A 19,576-nucleotide genomic window follows, 5' to 3' on the forward strand; every position below is an offset into this window, starting at 1 on the left:
AGCGCTTTTGTCACATGTTGGGCCATTTACTTGGGCCTTATATCACTCTACTTGGACTTTTATGGGCTTTATGTGCTTAAGATAATCCTTTGCACGTTTCCATAATTAGTGATTTTAGATTGATAAGCAAAGATTGATGAGAGTTGCTTCTGCTGTTTATACGGAAATGATAACAGAAAGCACAGGCAAGACATCCGACCGCTACAACCATTAGTTACAAACGCTCTACCTTTTATAAATTATGGGTGTTGAAACCGATCCAAACAAAAATTGAGAATGTGATTTGGTTTTGATCATACTGATGAAATATATTTTTCATCGCTATAAACATTTTCCTACAACGTGTTGGTTGATATTAAATCCTTCTAACTAATCAAAAGACCCAAGACAAAGTTAATACATGTCACAATCAATTTATCTCCATCTCCTCAACTTCGCCTGTGGAAGATAGCCTCGGCCGTTTTGCAGCTCGCTTCTCTTCTTCGTCCTCCATTCGCTCCTTCTCCTTCCCATCACAATCATCCCCAACGTCTTCAATCGTCTTTGCCCCAATAACAAGATCATCGCTCGTCTTGTCCTCAATCCCAGGATCTTCACTGGTCTTGTCCTCAGTTGCAAGATCTTCATTAGTCTTGCCCTCAATTGCAAGATCTTCACTCATCCTGTTCTCAGTTCCAAGATCTTCACTTGTCTTGTCTCCAATTCTAAGATCTTCACTCGTCTTGTCCCCAACCCCAAGACCATTCTCCAATTGCTTCTCCTCGTCTCGGCCATCTTGACTCGATGCAACCACAAGCTCGTTGTGAGTAGATGCGGGTTCTTCACTCTCAGTGTTCTGGTCAGTGCTAGGACCCAGGGCTGCAGAAAATAAAGAGACCGTCTCTCTTGATGGACTCTCATCGGTTTCTGCTTCACGAATATTTTCCATAGGGCTGTCTTCTATGATACCAATATCTTCTGAATCATTAGAGGCTTCAGATAACGAATCAGCCTCACCTTCCTTCTGAGCCGGCATCATAGTTAGGTTCAATGAAGAGAACGAGACAGATGCTCTCGGAGATTCAGTTCCAGTGATTCGTTGAAAGTTGTCCTCTCCAGAGTTCAGACACATAAACTGTTCACCACTTTCCATCTCTACTTGCTGCCCAAAATCAGAGGAAAATAAGAAAATTAAAAATGTCCGAAATCAAGAGATCTGATTATTAGCTTACATAGTTATTTAGTACCTCTGTTGCCTGATAAAATGAAGCTGGTTCCTCGAATGTTTGTTGTAGTTGTCCAAGTAACGATCCTGGGTTGTTTACTCCTGCATCGAATAAATCCCTCAGAACCATACCGGAATCATCAACAGCTTGCACGTTCCTCATGGAAGATCTTTCAAGCAGAGTCATTTCAATTCCTTGTTCGTCTTGCGTCTGTGTCATATTCCCGTTACAGTCTATCAAGGGGGTGCATCTCCCAGAGAGAACCTCGATGCCAGTATTGTTATTGACGGCCACTGGACTTTCGCAGGACTGGTTCTGTTCATCCATCACTTCCCGTGAGCGGTTTTCAAGGAGTTCAAAAATTAACTTCTCAATCAGAGTACGCTTCAATGAGGCCTCAGCAGGAGGGAACCAGTTTAGATAAAGCTGGAAGAAAAACAGAGAAAAAGCATGATCAGCAAATAAAGAGACTGAAAAACTACAAATCCAGCTGTTCTTAGTTCAGCTCCATTTAGAAACTATATGTTCTGACTCTTTCGATCCCATACATGAGAGGGGTACCAATTAGAGCATAGACTTACAAAGTTGGAAGCATTGTATATCTTGAAAGGACTAAAATTTTGGGGAGCTTCAGCAAGAAATAGCTCCAAATAGTGCAGCAGAAAGAGGCCACAGTCATACGAGTTCTCCTGCTGTGGCAACTGAAACAGATAGAGCAAGAGATATCACATAAACTATATCACAGGGAAAAGGGGTTTCACAATAGATACTGAACGTATAAAGGGGCCTACAGGCAAAAGATTTAAAGACTAGAGGCCAGACCTCAAGTGAGACAAATCGCAAATCCATGAATCTGGAAGAAATATCATCCGATGTGTCCTTATGCCTTTCCTTCCACTCCTCGCACAAGTAACTAAAGTCGGTATAATGTTGTTGTTAGCAACTTGCACTACTAGCTTAAATCTAACATGGTTATAATTCCACACTTAATTCAAAAGGATCAGAGCATGGAGCTACAACATATTCTCAAACGGATAAAGGTAAAGACAGGATCAAGAAAATATATTAGCATCTCGTTGGGCAAGGAGAAACGTATATGTAGCGCTGCCAAACATACCTTTGGACAAGATTTTTAAGCCCTGCGTGGCTCCCTTTTATAGAATCCATATGTAATATGCATGGTACTTTTGTGGAGTCATCTAAGTCTAGATCTGCAGAATCCAACACAATACAATAAGCTGAATGATAATGAAATAGTAACAAATAAAGTAACATGTGACATTACCTGCACAATTAGCCACTTCACCAGGATGACATATGATTATCAAACTCCAGTGAAGACTGTCATTACCATTTAGGAGTGTCAGATTCAGAACTCAATACACACATCTAACATAAATAAAAGTGCCGTAAAAATGTTCGTACTTAAAATTCACCGGAACAAAAATGAAGTCCTTCCCAAACAAGTCCACCTTCCTTGTCCACTTCCGGACACGTAAAAAGGCAGCCTTTCCATCGGCTATACTCGATGGATCTTTGTCGAGATCAGCAAGTTTCCGGAAGAAAAAGCTGTTAAAGAAATGGAATCTCTGTCTCTCCTCCGCTTGAATCTGATTCTTCAAATAACTGGAATAGTAAAAATAAACTAAGCTGTTAATAATTAAGGTTAGCATCACAAGAAGATTTCACTAAGACTTCAATAGTAAAATTGCGTAATACCATCAACTAAGCAAGAGATTCAACTGTGTCAAAAGAATAATTTAATACAAACCCAAATAGTCACTACAACACATGCTAGAGCCTATACTATCTGTCAACATTCCATCAAGTTCGAGAACTTACTTAATATAGAAGTCAATGATTGTGTCATTCACGAATGTCTCTGGCTGCAAGAGCTCAACATCTCTTTTGCAAATGGAAACAGCATCTGGATCTCCCTTTGGATAGACAACATCCTCAAAGGGTTCATCAAAGCTGAAAAGACAACATAAAACTCGCAGTTCAATATGAAATGCCACCTCCCAGTGGTTTAAATTCTTTCAGTTATCTACTTCAGAGAGCCATAGAATATAAGTAGCAACGTACTTTGTAAATATTTACCCAGAACAGAAGACAGCGTCTGGTTCCAAAAGGATATAAAATACAACTCCTATTAGATCCCTCTTACCGTGGAAAATAACGCTTCCGTTGATGCAAGTTTCCCCCTGATACTTCCACGTCCTCACTACAATAAATAAACAGTCATGGATGACTTAGAACAATCAGTCACCAAAGTACTCAGAATGTAACTAAAACCAAATAAGGGTCCAGTGCCCTTCTACTAATATTTGGTCCAGTTTGCTATTCACTTAAGGTTTTCTCCCCTCATACGGTTCCAACCAAATGACTCATACTCGTAGTTATTCAGCAAATAAAATTTCTTGTCATCATAGCATGTAATCAAAAAATTTAAAATGAAAGTGGCAAGAAGAATGTGTTTCCAATTAGCGTTCCGTAATTTTAGAAGCTTACTCGAGATCAGCACTCCATACAGCCGGGTATTTCACATGCAGCGAGTTAATTTGTTGTTGCTTCTCAGGCCAATTGTGATCTTTAACTGCAAACTTTAACTCCTCAATGTCTGGAAATCAAACCAAACGAAGTAGTATAAAAGTTAGAAGAGGGATCCCCTAGTGTTAGAAAGAGCTGAGGCTTAAAAAAGCCACTGTTCGATTTTTGCTGAAATTAAAATCAAATAAACATTTCTTTTATGACTCTAGGTCCTGCAACTAGTTATTGTATATACGATTTTAACAAGATAACTAGTTGCAGGGGAACATTCTGTGATAAACCCAGATAGCGTATATAAAATAACTGAGCAAGTAAGCATACCTGTTGTGTGTTGCATATCTTCATGGCATTTTTCGTCCTTTAATAGAACTCGAATTCTGAGAATAATCAGACCAACCTATGAAAGCGACCAGCAAAAATTGTAAAACTGATAGAGGTTCATATATGCAAAATAGAAAGTGAGCCCATCAACTATCTTTCAAACTAAAAGCACACCATAAATGAAAAACTCACATTTTGGTACCAATTGTACTGAATATTAACTATGTCTTCAACTCCAAATTCACAACAGAATGGCCCTTCTTCATTATTATCAAGGTAGCACTTTATTTTGATTCCATTGCATGAAAAGATTACCAGAGAGGCAGCACAAGGCATATCCTTAAGCACAACATACTCTGGAATCATCATAACAGCCGTTTTTCTGTCGATCTGCAAAGTGGAAAGGGTTACTTGGAAGTTGTAACTCTTACTTTTTACATGACGGCACCATTTAAAGTAGCCTTACTCTAATATAAAAATACATCGAGATGTATAAACAATCAACCAGTCCCATTAGAAATGTTGCTAAGAGGAATACACATATTCCAACTCATAATTATACGCGTTGACATGAAATTTTTAAGCACACAAACAACAAAGTGCGAAATAATTAAAATAATTAGGCTAAAGAAAGATGGTTGCATTGTTTTCATCTATGTACCACAACCTAAATTATGAACGAAACACGTAAAATATCACACAAGTATCATCATGTGTCATGTAGGGGATGAAAGAAGAAAATGAATAAATATTATATTTTTGCAACCAGACAAGATGGTCTTAAAGGCTAAAAATTTTGACGGAAGATCTAAAGCCATCGGTTAAGAAACAGGAAAACTCATTACCTTTTCCATGTCATCGAAGCAGTGTTCAGCCATCCAATCTTTCAGCACATATAAAATTGAAATCAATAGCCAGATAGACATAGGAGGACATCAAATCATACATATAAAGAAATATAATGAAAAGCTTGTAATATGTACCTTCATCGCCTTCTGAATCAGAAGCTTCACTTAATGCTGATCGATCACTCAAGCTTTCGTCAGTAGATGACTTCATATCCGTTCGCTCCTCCTGCACATGTAGAGAGGTTAAAAACACAAGTTAGATTTTTTTAAAGGCTTTCTCACATACAGAAAAAAAAAAGGAAATACAAGATAGAGTACATACACTGGATGAAGAATCCGAAAGTGGTGAGTTAAGGTGGGGTTGACTATACGATGAAGATTCGGCGTAGTAACCTTTAGCGCTTGGCTGGTAAGAGAAACTTTCCAATCCATGATCTCCATCTTCTTCTTTTATGTGGTCTTCAGTATCAAAACCAAACATCAATCCCTGACTATCGTCATCTGCATCTGCTTCTTTTGCACGGTCTTCTTCAGAATTCAAACCAAGCATCAATCCATGATCTACATCTGTTCCGATCAAATGGCCTCTGGTTGAATCCTCAGCTTCTGTTGCTAAAGCAGGAGCATCTTCACAATGACGATCGACTACAGCAGTAGCAGCAGCTTCTTCACAACTCGCGCCTTCTAATTCTTCCTTCGGAGCAGGTTCGTCCTCGCAAACTGACAGCAATTAACCATGTTCATAAGCGTTCATATATGATGCAAACATATACACAACCAAACTGTTCGCCTCAACGCCTCGGTAGATAAAATAGTACACTGCTTACCAAAAATTACTAGTATCATATGAGAGTATAGCATCACTAACTCATACATGCTCCAGAAACAAAGCAATGTTCATTCAATTCTACGATAAGAGTACGAAATTTTTTAAATAGATTTTGGAAAATTCTCAGCTAAGCTTCCGCTGGAGTTTTAAGGAAGAAGGAGAAGAGCAGAGACGTACAGCTTTGGATGCGTTGGCATTGCAGAACCGGAGAAACGGACGAGCTAGGGCTTGCGGTTTTTTCCAATAGCTTTCCAGAAGCGGACTCAGCGAGCTCGTCCTCTTCGTTGAAATCGAAGACGTCAATGTTTTTCTTCATCGCTAGGAAAATCTCGCGGGGAGAAACAGACAATCTAAGCCGGAGATCGGCGATCGCAATCGAGGGTCCAGTGAGAGAGAGGAGAGACACCAAAAATGAAACAAGTCAACAACGAATGCTCGCGCGTCTGGATTCCACGCGCGTACGTCACTCCACTCTATTTATATCTAATATCTTCACTGCATAATTCAGCTATGAAACTACGGATCTACCCTTCTTCTTCGGCCGTGATTTTTTAAATAGTGGTGACGTGGACGCCATCATTGATCCACAAGACTGAAACTCCGTTTACCATAGAGAAGAGAGATTGAAATTTTGAAAGGAAGTCGTCATGGATGTCTCGGGAAGCTTGACGTGCGTCGTCGTGGCGGTAGATGGAAGCGAGGTGAGCATGGAAGCTCTGAAGTGGGCGCTAGACAACCTCAAGCTCTCATCGTCTTCTCCCGATTCATCATCATCATTCGTCGTCCTCCACGTCCAGCCTTCGCCTTCTATCGCCGCCGGAGTCAACCCCGGCGCAATCCCCTTCGGTGGTCCCAGTTGAGTCTTCGTTACTACTAAGTTTATGGATCCGTTTGTTTGAATTGACTCTGGAAGATTTTGGATGAAGGTGATGTGGAGGTTCCTGCTTTCGCAGCTGCGATCGAGCAACACCAGAAGAGGATCACGGATGCTATACTCGAGCACGCTCGTCAAATCTATGCTGATAGATCGGTGAGTGGTGTCTTGAGATCTAGTGCCGATTTGCTTATCATTTGATTGATCTGTACGAGTGTGTTGATTGATGAGGGAAGTTGTGGTGATTCACAGGTGAATGTGAAAACGCAAGTGGTTGTTGGAGATCCCAAGGATAAGATCTGCGAGACTGTTGAGAATTTGAACGCTGATCTACTTGTCTTGGGTTCTCGTGCTTATGGCCCTATTAAGAGGTTATCAATCTCTTCTTCTTCTACACTTGGGATCTAATTGCTTTGTGTTTTTGGTGAACTGATGAAATCTACAAATCATAATTCAAGGCGTTTGATCTTGGTTGCTATGCTAAATGAATAGTCTCTTATCTTTGCCTGTCTGTGTATGAACTAGAATCTGCTTCAAATTGAGACTGTAGTTAGAATAAGAGATTGGTCTAAGCTAGGCTTGATCAAATCCTTGAAGTTGCTGCAGTTTCTTCTGGTTGTTTGTTTGGAAGGGTTATGTTATATATAACTTTTGCAGCATGTTTGATTTATAATGCAGAAAAAACTCTTTTAAGTAAGTATGAGTGTTGATCGAGAATGTTTTGCTTGAGTTACATGTGGGATACGGATATGGAACTTGCTATGTTTTCTGAATTTATCTCCTCAGTTAGCAGAAGAAATGAACAAATGTTTAAGTAAATTTCTCGGACATGGTTAAGGCAGTTAACCTGTACTTAAGATTTAGCCATTTCTCTGCTAATCCAGCAAATACTACTTCAGGAATATTTTTCCCGTTTAAGATCCATATTTGATGTTTTTCCTTAATACGCTAATCTTATTTAGTGGAGCAAATGCCAGTGTTGAATCCAGTTTTTTTTCCCCTTAAATAGGATGTTTTTGGGAAGTGTAAGCAACTACTGCACCAACCACGCTCAGTGTCCTGTTGTAATAATTAAACCCAAGGAGGATTCTCCTGAATGATCAGGTAAACGAGTTTACTTTTTTGAAGATTATGTCCGGCACCCCATTCGATTGTTCATTCCTTTTATATTGGTCATCAGTCTTAATCTACATGCTCAATTCTTTATATCCAAACCAACATAATAATTTTCCATGATCTTGAGAAGGGCTTCTCAATAGTTCCTTTACAACTTTATATCTCTAGATTTTATCAATGTCAAAGTCTGTCGACAGACTATCTAACAGAGCCATCCAATCATCTTCATTTCTCAGGAGATATGTGTGCATATGCAAAGGGGATATCAAACCCATCTTTGTATGTTTGTGAAGCTATGGAAGCAAAGCGAAGTATCCAAGGTGTTTTTACATGTTAAGGCATTGGTGTGTGAATGTAAAATTTAATATCTACAGAAACATTGGGTGCATCATCAGTCTCAGTCTCAGAATATGTGTTGTACTCAAATACGTGTGTTGTACTCATATTGGTTGGATCATCAGTCTCTCGGGCTCAGAATTTGTGTTGTACTCAAATATGTGCTGTACTCATATTCATCGTTTCTATTGACATATGGTGAAAGTTAAATGATGTGAGTTGCCGTCGCATCCATCATTTTAAGGGCTATTTTGCAAATTGCTAGGATACATAATTGGACCTGAGGATCTCTATGTGAATTCATATTATATTGCTGGGACATGAGATAAAAAGAAAGATTATGACATTTTCTTCAGCACTATACTATAAAATACGTTAAAATTTCTCGTGAACAAACCACGAGAGAAAAAGACGAAAAGTCGATTTTTCCATTACAACACGATAAGGGATGCTCACGGACTTGCATAACTATGGACTGTTTTCTTTTATTACAACTTTTGTGAAACTTTTTCTTATCTAGTGTTGAAAGTTCACGTCAAAGATCCACGAAACATAAACTGAAATAATGTTAATAACGGTTAACTACGGTGACACTGGATGAATTTTTATAAACTCGTGCAACAATATCAGATTCTATTAAAGAAAACAACCACTAGGTCTGGGAGTGAACATGTATTAGTGCACTCGTCGCAACCGAACAAAAAGAATGGAATAAGAACCAAAAATAAACAGACTGTTAAGAGTTTTGTCATGATATGGCAGCAAAATAATTGGTTCGTTTTTGTTGTTTATCACTATCCAAAAACTCACTTCACTTCACATGCAAACAATGTCTTTGGGTCCCTGACTGACTTTCTGGCTATTTCCCCACATATACACTCTGTCTCCTCGTGACTTTTATCTTATTTCAAGCTTTCAAGTTACAACTCACAACAGTGTATGTTTAAACCTCAAAGAATTAATTGGTTTTGTGCCAAAACATATGCTACTTGAAACTCCTGCAAAATGAAAACTTGTCTAGTAACTTGCAAGCTTAAATTTACATAAGGTATAGTATTAGCTAAACTGCAAATGCTAAAACTAATACTCCCTCCGTTTTATATTATATGTCGTTCTAACCTTATGCATACAGATTAAGAAAATATTTAATTTTATATATTTCCAAAATAAAAACACTATTACCAATACACCTAACCATGTATCAACTAATAAAAAAATAGAAAAAAAAAATATTGTCAATAAATTTTGCATTGAAAACCGAAAACGACACTTATTTTGAAACAAAAAATTTCCTCTAAAACGACATATAATTTGAAACGGAGGGAGTAGTTTTGACCAGATCACCAAGAAAAATCAAACATTACATTTTTTTTAATCACTCACGTGAAAATGATCAAGTAGTGCTGCCTGCCAGTCCAGATAGGAGTGACCGGACCGGATCCACCAACCACACCTCGACGTTCAGGGACATTTTCGTATTTTGCGGTATCACTTTTGCCATATATATACATCACACATTCAAAGAAAATTATCTTATATCCACAAAACACCACATTATCTCAAAACCATGGCCTTCTCAACTCTCCATTTCTTCTTCCTCTTAGCCCTTCTCTTGCCGTCCACGCTTACCACCGCCACACGTGACACATGTGCGACCGCAGCTCCCGATGGCTCGGACGATCTCTCGATCATCCCCGTTAACGCCAGATGCTCACCTTTCGCAGCAAACCCTACCTCCACCTCCGTCATGGACACCGTCCTCCACATGGCCTCCGCAGACTCTCACCGCCTCGCCTACCTCTCCAGCCTCGTCGCCGACAAACCCAACCGAACCTCCGTTCCCGTCGCCTCCGCCAACCAGCTCCTCCACACCGGCAACTACGTCGTCCGAGCCAGACTCGGCACTCCTCCTCAGCTAATGTTCATGGTCCTAGACACCAGCAACGACGCCGTATGGCTCCCTTGCACCGGCTGCTCGGGCTGTTCCACCACTGCTAACACTTCTTACTTCAACCCGAACTCCTCCTCCACCTACTCAACCGTCTCTTGCTCCACCTCACAATGCATGCAAGCACGTGGCCTCACGTGCCCGTCCTCCTCGTCGTCACCACCGTCCGTCTGCTCCTTCAACCAATCCTACGGCGGAGGTTCGTCATTCTCCGCCTCGCTCGTCCAAGACACGCTGACGTTAGCCTCAGACGTCATCTCCAACTTCTCCTTCGGCTGCATCAACTCCGCCTCAGGGAACTCTCTACCACCGCAAGGACTAATGGGCCTCGGACGCGGGCCCACGTCGTTAATCTCCCAAACGACGTCGCTTTACTCAGGCGTGTTCTCCTACTGCCTCCCTAGCTTCAGGTCCTTCTACTTCTCCGGTTCCCTGAAACTGGGCCCGATGGGCCAGCCGAGATCCATCAGATACACTCCACTCCTCCGTAGCTCTCACCGTCCTTCGCTTTACTTCGTCAATCTCACCGGAGTAAGCGTCGGTCCCACACAAGTTCCCGTCGACCCTACCTACTTGACGTTTGACTCGAACTCCGGCGCCGGTACGATCATCGATTCCGGTACAGTAATCACCCGGTTCGTTCAGCCGGTTTACGAGGCCATCAGAGACGAGTTCAGGAACCAGGTGAAAGGGCCGTTCTCGTCGCTGGGAGCGTTCGACACGTGTTTCGCGGCGGACAGCGATAGCTTGGCGCCGAAGGTAACGCTTCACATGACGTCGCTCGATCTCAAGCTGCCCGTGGAGAACACGCTCATCCACAGCAGCGCGGGAACGCTGGCGTGTCTGTCGATGGCGGGGATACCGCTGAACGCGAACGCTGCTCTGAACGTGATCGCGAATCTCCAGCAGCAGAATCTGAGGATCTTGTTTGATGTTCCTAACTCCCGCCTAGGCATTGCTACTGAGGCATGCAACTAAGAGAGAGAGAGATGTACGTATCTATTGTTCTTTCTTTTTGCCTTATTTGAACGATGTTTATTTTGATTTTTCAAGTGAAGGGGTTCAATGAATAAGAGATTCGTTAGATGGCAAGTCATCTAAGATTGTAACTCCACGAAAAATAATCAACTCCATACGTTTCTCATCTAGTTAAATTTCTCAGTAAATGACTTACATTAATAGATGAGATGCAAGATAAACTGAGAAAGAAACTATAATGCAAAAAGAGCATTTGGCAAATTCTGTGTGCAAGCCTTTCTCTCTCAACCTCTCTGCAAATGCAGACTAAAGATTACAAATAATTGTTATGACATTCAAGTAGCAGCTACCATGATTGGACGAGCAATTGCCACACACTTTCTATTCCTGAAACAACAGTAAATGCAGGGAGTGTTTAGTACATAATAATCAAACCAATGAAAAATGTTATTATGAATTCAAAAAACAGCAACATCAGTCAGTCAAGCAGACGATCAACGCATGTTTACCTACTTTAAAACCAAAAGATTCATAGAATAAAGGAGCTAAAATTTTACTAAAAGAACTCTACCTCCATAGGAGCAGAACCGTCCTTAACACCAGACGAAGGATCAGGAACTATCAGGCCTGCAGGAACCTGGCCAAACTTCAAAGCCTGTTCGAGTCTGGCAATTTCTTCTATCGTCTGGGAATTGATAATAGCAGCCTAGAAGAACATCATAGAAATAAAAAATCGAATATTACTATCAAACACAGAGCTTTCACTTTCTTCTATAAACAAACAATTCAATGCTCTGTCCTATCCAGTTTCCAGTTTCCAGTTTCTCTCTTGTTCAAAGCCCACAGGAAACAATTCCTATGCTACTCAGCTGAAAAAATCCATTTGACCCAATTTAGAGATAACCGCACCTTGATTGCTAAAATCTGCTCCTGTGTTGGGGCCACCACTTTTGGAGCCTCTGCATCTTCTATAGTATCTGACACTTTTTGAATCTCCTGCTGAGATACCTTCTTAACTTCCTCTTCTGCTTCCTTAGATGAAAACAAAGCTGCAGCTTCAGCTCTCTCCTGTTAGTACACAATGATTTATCAGGTTAATGGTATACGCATGGTTAGCTCTCTGTGAAACTTGAGATGCAGCAAAGACAGTTATTTAAAGGTCCTCACCTTGGATTTAACTTTAATGAAATCCAGCACCCGAAGCGATTTGAGCTTGTGAATCACATAAAGGCGATAATTCGGCTTTTTGGTGATATTATTATCCAATAAACTAAGGTACTGAAGCTTTGGAATGGAGGCTAGGGGATCAATCTCAACCAAATTCACAAGCCTGTTGTTCGTAAGAACCAAAGTGTGCAGCTTCGGTAAGAACTCTATAAAAGTAAAACCACAGAATAAACAAAACACGCAAAAAAATGTATTTTCAAGTTTACATTTTATTACAACACTCAAAAAGGAGGAGGTTTTTACCTCCAATGTTAGGGTTTATCCGAGTGATCCGATTGTTATTTACAATCAGAGTCCCTAACCGGTTGAGAAGTGGGAAGTTTTCCAGCTTAACTATCTCATTATCAGACAGATCTACCGTATCGAACTGGTCCTGTAAGAAAAAAACAAAACAAGCTGATTAATAATTCTATCAAAAATCAATTCAACAGAAGAAATCAGAGAGGGAGGTAACCTCGGTAGCACCCAAGTTCTCGATTACAGGAATCTTGTTACCTGCAAATAAAATAGCGAGATAAGATTCGTTTAGGGTTACGAGAAAAACCGTAGAACGGTAATCGGAAAGATGATAAGTTTTACCTCGTAGCTCCAACTCTCGCTCCTTGATGGCATTGAAGAAGTGAGGACTGTTCCAGATCAAATCAGCAGTTAGCTTCACCATTGTTCTACTACTTAGGGTTTTACACCGTCTCGCACTCTTGCTCCTCGGATTCAGATGAAAGAGAGAAAGGTGTCGAAGAACTCACCAACACGTAGATGTCTCTTTGATATTATCACTCGGCCCATTTAAGTGCAATATTGGGCTCTTTAAGCTGGCCCATTTTAAAATATCGTTATATTTTAAAATATCGTTATTTGATTTAGAAAAAAAAAATCGAACTAAAGGAAAGGGACTATAGAGTTCGATCGGAACTGTTCTTCTTCGTTGTTTCGAGCCCTAATCTACGGTTACTCTCTCGATCTCGCTTCCTCTTGTTCATCGTTCTACCGATTTGCGTTAGCATTTAGCTCCACACACACCCTTGAATTTGAGTGCGTTGTGTCAAAAAAAAAACAGTTGAGCGAAAATGAGGATAATGATCAAGGGAGGTGTGTGGAAGAACACCGAAGATGAGATCCTCAAAGCCGCCGTGATGAAGTACGGCAAGAACCAGTGGGCTCGGATCTCGTCTCTCCTCGTTCGCAAGTCCGCCAAACAGTGTAAAGCTCGTTGGTACGAATGGCTCGATCCCTCTATCAAAAAGGTTAGTGAGTGATGTCGTCTGCATTTGAATTATTGATTTGATTAATTAGTTGTAGAAATGTATTTGATTTGATTCTGAAATTAGTAGAAAGTGTATGCCTTTATAATGATGTTTGTGGTGTTAATGTAGACGGAATGGACCAGAGAAGAAGATGAGAAGCTTCTACACCTTGCAAAGCTTTTACCTACTCAGTGGAGAACCATCGCTCCCATCGTGGGGCGTACGCCGTCTCAGTGCCTTGAGAGGTACGAGAAGCTTCTCGACGCAGCGTGCACTAAGGACGAGAATTACGAAGCATCTGATGATCCAAGAAAGCTGCGTCCCGGTGAGATCGATCCCAATCCGGAGTCGAAGCCTGCTCGTCCTGATCCTGTGGATATGGACGAAGACGAGAAGGAAATGCTTTCTGAAGCGAGGGCGAGACTGGCTAACACTAGGGGAAAGAAGGCTAAAAGAAAAGCTAGAGAGAAGCAGCTCGAGGAAGCGAGGAGGCTTGCTTCTCTGCAGAAGAGGAGAGAGTTGAAGGCGGCTGGGATTGGTGGAAGGCATAAGAATAGGAAGCGGAAAGGGATTGATTATAATGCGGAGATTCCTTTTGAGAAGAGAGCGCCTGCGGGGTTTTACGACACTGGTGATGAAGATCGGCCTGCTGATCAAGTGAAGTTTCCGACAACTATTGAGGAGCTTGAAGGGAAAAGAAGAGCTGATGTGGAGGCGCAGTTGCGCAGACAAGATGTTGCGAGGAACAAGATTAACGAGAGGAAGGATGCTCCAGCAGCTATACTGCAAGCGAACAAGCTGAATGATCCGGAAGCTGTTAGGAAGAGGTCAAAGCTAATGTTACCACCACCGCAGATTTCTGATCACGAGCTGGAGGAAATTGCAAAGATGGGGTACGCCAGTGATCTTCTTACTGAGAATGAGGAGCTGACAGAAGGCAGTGCTGCTACTCGTGCGCTTTTGGCGAATTATTCACAAACACCAAAGCAAGGGATAACGCCGGTGAGGACGCCGCAAAGAACTCCTGCTGGTAAAGGGGATGCTATTATGATGGAAGCAGAAAACTTGGCTAGATTGAGAGATTCTCAGACACCTTTGCTTGGTGGAGAAAATCCTGAGTTGCACCCTTCTGACTTTACTGGGGTCACTCCTAGGAAGAAAGAGATTCAAACGCCTAATCTGATGCTGACTCCTTCAATGACTCCTTCGATGACTCCTGGTGGTGCTGGCCTTACTCCCAGAATTGGCTTGACGCCATCAAGGGATGGGTCTTCTTTTGCTATGACACCCAGAGGTACTCCCTTCAGGGATGAACTTCACATTAATGAAGACATGGACATGCACGAGAGCGCTAAACTTGAGAGGCAGAGACGAGAGGAAGCTAGAAGGAGCTTACGCTCTGGACTTACTGGGCTTCCTCAGCCAAGGAACGAGTACCATATAATGGCACAACCTCCTCCAGAGGAAAGTGAAGAGCCAGAAGAGAAAATTGAGGAAGACATGTCTGACAAGATAGCTAGGGAAAAGGCTGAGAAGGAAGCAAGACATCAGGCACTGCTTAGGAAAAGGTCCAAGGTGTTGCAGAGAGATCTTCCTAGACCTCCAGCAGCTTCGTTGGAACTAATTAGGAATTCATTGCTTTCAGCCAACGGAGACAAAAGTTCCGTCGTTCCTCCTACTCCAGAAGAGGTTGCAGATGAATTGGTAAGGAAGGAGCTTCTACAATTGCTGGAGCATGATAATGCAAAGTATCCTCTTGATGAGAAAACTGAGAAAAAGAAGGGAGTTAAAAACCGTGCTAACAGTTCTGGTTCTCAAGTGACTGCAATTGAAGACTTTGAGGAAACTGAACTCGAAGAGGTATGAATAATATCTCGCTTATCTCAGTTTACTTTTGTTGGTTAGTTGATTTATTAGTTGAACTACCTTTAGAGTCCTTAGTTTTCTCTTGGTTTATGGATAGGTTGCTTGATGGATCTTATGCACATGGGTTTTGAAGCAACATCTTTAATCTGGTCATACGATAGGGGGTTTCTAATGAAAACTTTCCATGAAATTTATGGTAGGCTGACAAAATGGTAAAGGAAGAGGCGCAGTTTCTTTGCGTGGCAATGGGAAACGAGAACAAGACCCTTGACGATTTCGTAAAAGCTCACGACGATTGCGTGAAGGATGTCATGTACTTCCCCACTCGAAATGCTTACGGGCCCTCAAGTGTTGCTGTGAAGGCAGAGAAAGTTGCGGCTTTGCAAGTGGAGATGGAGAATGCGAGAAAAAAGATGGAGGAGGATGAGAAGAAGGCAGAACACATGAAGGCCAAGTATAGAACTTATACAAAGGGTCATGAGGTACAAATATAGTCCTTATTTTAATTCCGAACTTTAGTGTACGATCGCTCTTAAGTTTGGTGTAATGTTTAATGATTTACTATTCGTTTTCATTTGACAGAAGCGGGCAGAGACCGTGTGGAGCCAAATAGAGGCGAGTCTGAAGCAGATTGAGATTGGTGGAACAGAAGTAGAGTGCTTTAAAGCATTGAAGAGGCAAGAAGAGATGGCTGCATCTTTCAGAAAGAAGAATCTGGAGGAAGAAGTGGTAAAGCAAAAGGAGACTGAGCGGAAACTGCAAGCGCGCTATGGGGAACTGTTGTCAACGCTTGAAAAAGCAGAGGAGATAATGGTCGGTTTCAGAGCACAAGCATTGAAACAAGCGGACGCTGAAGATTCTTCTCACAATCTGAAAGAAGCCAAGCTAGCCACTGGAGAGTAAGAGGACGTATCCACGGAAGCTTCTGTCTAAACATCTGTCAGAACTTGAGTTTTGTATTGTTTCCAAGTTAAGGAGACGCAGCTTGACTTTGTATTGGTTCAAGTTTTATATGAGTCATGACTTTGTAAAGGTTGTGATACTACTCTGTTGTAGCTTTGGCAGCTTTGCAATGGTCAAGAAATTTGATTGAATACTATAGATTGTAAAGGTTGTGATACTACTCTGTTGTATGCTTTCTCTAGAGATCATAAGGAAAAAGCTTAAATATCATTTAAACCAAAATCAATGTGTTTGGTGGCCAAAAGGCAACATCAAAAATGATTGTCTTGTGTGTAAACCTTATTAAATGGAAAGCAATATAACATAGTTTTCAGAGTTTCTTTCAGCCGTCTCTTCAAAAGCTAAGAGGCTCTCAGTTCTTCTCCACAACTTCAATGAGGGTGGGCTCGTAGTCAGCGGGAGCTACAAATCCATGGAGGTTCATCACGGTAGCAGCTACATTCGCAAGTCCTGGTGTCTCCAGATCCTTACGGAATCTCACTCCTTCAGACAATCCTGGACCTCCAATGGCAATAGGGACCTGCAACACATTTTAAATCAGTATCCACAATGTCACATCAAGTATAGTCCAATGTAATAAGTTATTGTAAAAGCGCAGAACACACAGATTATGGACTTACTGGCTTGAGAGTGTGAGAGGTTAGAATCTGAAGGTTCCCTTCCTTGTCCAAAGCAGGCTTCCCTGCCTTATCCCTCTTAACCATGTCCTCTGCGTTTCCGTGATCAGCAGTCACAACGTAAATACCTTTCACTTGTTCAATTGCATCCAGGATCATCTGCAACAACCAAACCAGGCAACAAAATTTGTGGACTGTAAGTCACTCGCTCATATCATCAACACTCATCAGTGAACTACTTTAAAAGAAAATAGTACCTTGACAGCAACATCAGCAGCCTCGCAAGCAACAACCGTGGCATCAATGTCACCTGTATGTCCAACCATATCACTGTTTGGCAAGTTAACTCGCACCTGATCAAACTTGCCACTTAGAATTGCGTCCCTTGCCTTCTCAGCAATCTCCAAAGCCTTCATCTTTGGCTTGACATTGAACGAGATTCCACTGTCACTTGGGATTTCAACATACTGCTCCAGTTTCTCGTTGAAATATCCAGATCGGTTTCCATTCCAGAAGAATGTCACATGCCCAAACTTGACCGTCTCACTGTTTCACATACAACATTAACATATATTATATATATGATCAGTTCAAAAACAAAAATGCAAGCTAGATCATAGCATAACATAGACCACTAATGAGCAAAACAACTACAATATATAAAAAAAGAGAGAAGTTTAAGAACCTGCAAGCAAAAGTACTGACGCCATTGTGAGTCAAATATTCACCAGAGGTTCTATCAATCTCCGGGGGAGAGACAAGGTAACGGCTCGGAAGCTTTAGCTCTCCATCATACTCAAGCATACCAGCGTAACGTATCTTAGGGAACCTCACACGGTCAAACTTGTCAAAGTCCTCATACTCAAGCGCCTTGGCGTGCATCACCATACGGTCAGCCCTGAAGTTGAAGGTGACAACCGCATCACCGTCCACGATCGGACCAACAGCTTTCCCTGCCTCATCAACAATCACAAACGGAGGCAAGTACTGGTCGTTAGCGCCAGGCTCCTTCCTCAGCGTCTTGACAGCTTCAACAGCGTTTTTGAACTTGTGGGGAGCTTCTCCGAGCACCTGAGCATCCCATCCACGCTTCACGACACCCCAGTCGTTCTCGTAACGGTCCAAGGTCACGTACATACGACCTCCACCGGAAGCAATCTGAGCATCCACACCGTTCTCACGCAACTTAGCGAGGTCGGCTTCAAGAGTCTCCACGAATCCGACACTTGAACCATCCAAAACATCACGACCGTCAGTGAGAATGTGGACACGGATTCTCTTGGCACCACGTTCAGCAGAACCCTTGATCAGCAACTACACAAACAAAATGTCTTAATCAATCAAACAACAATCAGACATAAATTAAAACATAAAAGAGTGTTGATTAGAAAAGATCAATACTTGGAGCTGGTCGAGACGAGAGTGGACTCCACCGTCGCTGAGAAGACCAACGAAGTGCAAAGTGTTCTTCTCGAAAGATTCAGAGACGTACTTGAAACCTTCACCGTCAAAGATTTTGCCGGAAGCAAGAGCAATGTCGCAAAGCTTAGCACCTTGAGCGAAGATACGACCAGCACCGAGAGCGTTGTGACCAACCTCACTGTTTCCCATATCGTCCTCGCTGGGGAGCCCAACAGCTGTTCCATGAGCTTTGATCAACGTCCATGTATCAGGACGTCCCTGTAGACAAGGTGAAGATTAGTAAAAGTTCAATAAAACCCTAAACCCTCACGCAAGAAATGAAAATCTATCTTTTTATAATTAAAGTTTAACTGAAATAAATTAATAATTAAATCCTATACTCTATTCCATAAATTCACAAAATAAATAACCAAATTTTCAGTGAAAAAAATTCAATAACTAACCTTAAATCTAGTAAGAAATCAATCACCAATTTATTTTAAATAAATAGTCTTTTTCAAAAAGAAAATAAAACTAATTAAAATATTAATCTACTGAATTTCTAACCGAAACTAAACCGATAATCAATATTTTTTCGCTCCGGTTCAGCCGGTTTGGAGAAAATTTGCAGCCCTAGTCACTCTTTGTTACAATAGCTTTGACTTATATATACATATAAGAGTTTTCATAACTGGTTTAGTTAACCACGGTTTGTATTAAACCGGATGTACAGTTTGATTTAAAACTAACAAACAAAAGAGTAGTAGGGTTTATAAGGTAAATACGTTTTTAAGAGAATCCATGGTGGGAGTTGGAGCGGTGTGGATGCAGTTGTACTCATCAGGGGCAGATTCACCCCAGCCATCTAAGACGATCATGGCGACGGTCTTGCCCTTGGGGAGCTTGGGATGGTCATCGAGTTTCCAGTTGGTAGCCATAGCTCTGAGGTTTTGAGATTGGATCGAAAAAAAAAGGTGTTTGAGACAGATCTGGGAGAGAGAAGTGTGTTTGGTGAGGAGCAAGGGGCGGCTTTTAAAAAGAGCCAAGTCTGGTGATGGGCCCACGTAATGACTAATGGGCCACTTGTATTTCACGCAAATATAATAGTTAGAGGCTCCGAATATTCTTTTATTTTCCTTTTTGTTTGTTTCTTTTGTGGTTACGGATCTTTGTAGATACTCTCTTGTATTACTTTACCATTTTTTTTGTCAATTACCATTTTTTTCTTTTAAATGTTTTATTTGGGAAAACGA

At 41.4% G+C, this 19,576-nt stretch overlaps 6 protein-coding genes across 6 annotated transcripts; 3 read left to right on the forward strand and 3 right to left on the reverse strand.

The window, feature by feature from the left end:
• Positions 1–210: 210 nt before the first annotated feature.
• LOC108830953 (probable ubiquitin-like-specific protease 2B) lies at positions 211–6,209 on the reverse strand. Its single transcript, XM_018604522.2, has 16 exons — positions 5,931–6,209; positions 5,247–5,644; positions 5,060–5,150; positions 4,922–4,959; positions 4,269–4,466; positions 4,077–4,152; positions 3,717–3,825; positions 3,373–3,429; positions 3,048–3,179; positions 2,631–2,831; positions 2,491–2,546; positions 2,323–2,416; positions 2,028–2,118; positions 1,787–1,906; positions 1,227–1,631; positions 211–1,141 (listed from the first exon to the last, which is right to left on the reverse strand). Exons 1-16 carry the CDS (start codon positions 6,067–6,069, stop codon positions 410–412), a joined length of 2,937 nt encoding a protein of 978 aa, XP_018460024.1. The 5' UTR covers positions 6,070–6,209; the 3' UTR covers positions 211–409.
• A 92-nt stretch (positions 6,210–6,301) lies between these two features.
• On the forward strand, positions 6,302–8,316 carry LOC108830954 (universal stress protein PHOS34). Its single transcript, XM_018604523.2, has 5 exons — positions 6,302–6,608; positions 6,680–6,783; positions 6,880–6,998; positions 7,637–7,731; positions 7,980–8,316. Exons 1-4 carry the CDS (start codon positions 6,401–6,403, stop codon positions 7,725–7,727), a joined length of 522 nt encoding a protein of 173 aa, XP_018460025.1. The 5' UTR covers positions 6,302–6,400; the 3' UTR covers positions 7,728–7,731; positions 7,980–8,316.
• A 1,286-nt stretch (positions 8,317–9,602) lies between these two features.
• Positions 9,603–11,175, forward strand: LOC108830951 (aspartyl protease AED3). The gene has a single exon (XM_018604520.2). It carries the CDS (start codon positions 9,647–9,649, stop codon positions 11,003–11,005), a length of 1,359 nt encoding a protein of 452 aa, XP_018460022.1. The 5' UTR covers positions 9,603–9,646; the 3' UTR covers positions 11,006–11,175.
• LOC108830952 (U2 small nuclear ribonucleoprotein A') lies at positions 11,138–12,968 on the reverse strand. The gene is made up of 7 exons (XM_018604521.2): positions 12,812–12,968; positions 12,687–12,727; positions 12,476–12,605; positions 12,173–12,378; positions 11,915–12,073; positions 11,577–11,711; positions 11,138–11,392 (listed from the first exon to the last, which is right to left on the reverse strand). Exons 1-7 carry the CDS (start codon positions 12,891–12,893, stop codon positions 11,387–11,389), a joined length of 759 nt encoding a protein of 252 aa, XP_018460023.1. The 5' UTR covers positions 12,894–12,968; the 3' UTR covers positions 11,138–11,386.
• A 127-nt stretch (positions 12,969–13,095) lies between these two features.
• On the forward strand, positions 13,096–16,512 carry LOC108830943 (cell division cycle 5-like protein). Its single transcript, XM_018604512.2, has 4 exons — positions 13,096–13,476; positions 13,606–15,336; positions 15,543–15,824; positions 15,925–16,512. Exons 1-4 carry the CDS (start codon positions 13,300–13,302, stop codon positions 16,243–16,245), a joined length of 2,511 nt encoding a protein of 836 aa, XP_018460014.1. The 5' UTR covers positions 13,096–13,299; the 3' UTR covers positions 16,246–16,512.
• Positions 16,496–19,337, reverse strand: LOC108830944 (2,3-bisphosphoglycerate-independent phosphoglycerate mutase 1). The gene is made up of 6 exons (XM_018604513.2): positions 19,109–19,337; positions 18,324–18,602; positions 17,608–18,236; positions 17,180–17,468; positions 16,926–17,081; positions 16,496–16,825 (listed from the first exon to the last, which is right to left on the reverse strand). Exons 1-6 carry the CDS (start codon positions 19,259–19,261, stop codon positions 16,658–16,660), a joined length of 1,674 nt encoding a protein of 557 aa, XP_018460015.1. The 5' UTR covers positions 19,262–19,337; the 3' UTR covers positions 16,496–16,657.
• Between the last annotated feature and the right edge of the window lie 239 nt (positions 19,338–19,576).

This window comes from Raphanus sativus, chromosome 8 (assembly GCF_000801105.2).
Source record: "Raphanus sativus cultivar WK10039 chromosome 8, ASM80110v3, whole genome shotgun sequence".
In the NCBI taxonomy this organism is placed as follows: domain Eukaryota; kingdom Viridiplantae; phylum Streptophyta; class Magnoliopsida; order Brassicales; family Brassicaceae; genus Raphanus; species Raphanus sativus.

Bases quoted from the DNA above. Each gene is read 5' to 3' on its own strand.
- LOC108830943 (XM_018604512.2), top strand. From the start codon at position 13,300: ATGAGGATAATGATCAAGGGAGGTGTGTGGAAGAACACCGAAGATGAG. The intron at 15,337-15,542 runs GTATGAATAATA...AATTTATGGTAG, and splicing joins AGGAAACTGAACTCGAAGAG to GCTGACAAAATGGTAAAGGA. The intron at 15,825-15,924 runs GTACAAATATAG...TTCATTTGACAG, and splicing joins CTTATACAAAGGGTCATGAG to AAGCGGGCAGAGACCGTGTG.
- LOC108830954 (XM_018604523.2), top strand. From the start codon at position 6,401: ATGGATGTCTCGGGAAGCTTGACGTGCGTCGTCGTGGCGGTAGATGGA. The intron at 6,784-6,879 runs GTGAGTGGTGTC...GGTGATTCACAG, and splicing joins AAATCTATGCTGATAGATCG to GTGAATGTGAAAACGCAAGT. The intron at 6,999-7,636 runs GTTATCAATCTC...CCCCTTAAATAG, and splicing joins GCTTATGGCCCTATTAAGAG to GATGTTTTTGGGAAGTGTAA.
- LOC108830944 (XM_018604513.2), bottom strand. From the start codon at position 19,261: ATGGCTACCAACTGGAAACTCGATGACCATCCCAAGCTCCCCAAGGGC. The intron at 17,469-17,607 runs GTTCTTAAACTT...TATGTGAAACAG, and splicing joins GTCAGTACTTTTGCTTGCAG to TGAGACGGTCAAGTTTGGGC. The intron at 17,082-17,179 runs GTACTATTTTCT...TGGTTGTTGCAG, and splicing joins CTGCTGATGTTGCTGTCAAG to ATGATCCTGGATGCAATTGA.
- LOC108830951 (XM_018604520.2), top strand. From the start codon at position 9,647: ATGGCCTTCTCAACTCTCCATTTCTTCTTCCTCTTAGCCCTTCTCTTG.
- LOC108830953 (XM_018604522.2), bottom strand. From the start codon at position 6,069: ATGAAGAAAAACATTGACGTCTTCGATTTCAACGAAGAGGACGAGCTC. The intron at 3,430-3,716 runs GTAAGCTTCTAA...TATTTATTGTAG, and splicing joins GTATGGAGTGCTGATCTCGA to TGAGGACGTGGAAGTATCAG. The intron at 3,180-3,372 runs GTAAGAGGGATC...TTGTCTTTTCAG, and splicing joins CGGAAGCGTTATTTTCCACG to CTTTGATGAACCCTTTGAGG.
- LOC108830952 (XM_018604521.2), bottom strand. From the start codon at position 12,893: ATGGTGAAGCTAACTGCTGATTTGATCTGGAACAGTCCTCACTTCTTC. The intron at 12,728-12,811 runs GTAAAACTTATC...TTTTATTTGCAG, and splicing joins GCGAGAGTTGGAGCTACGAG to GTAACAAGATTCCTGTAATC. The intron at 12,074-12,172 runs GTGAGGACCTTT...GTGTACTAACAG, and splicing joins TCATTAAAGTTAAATCCAAG to GAGAGAGCTGAAGCTGCAGC.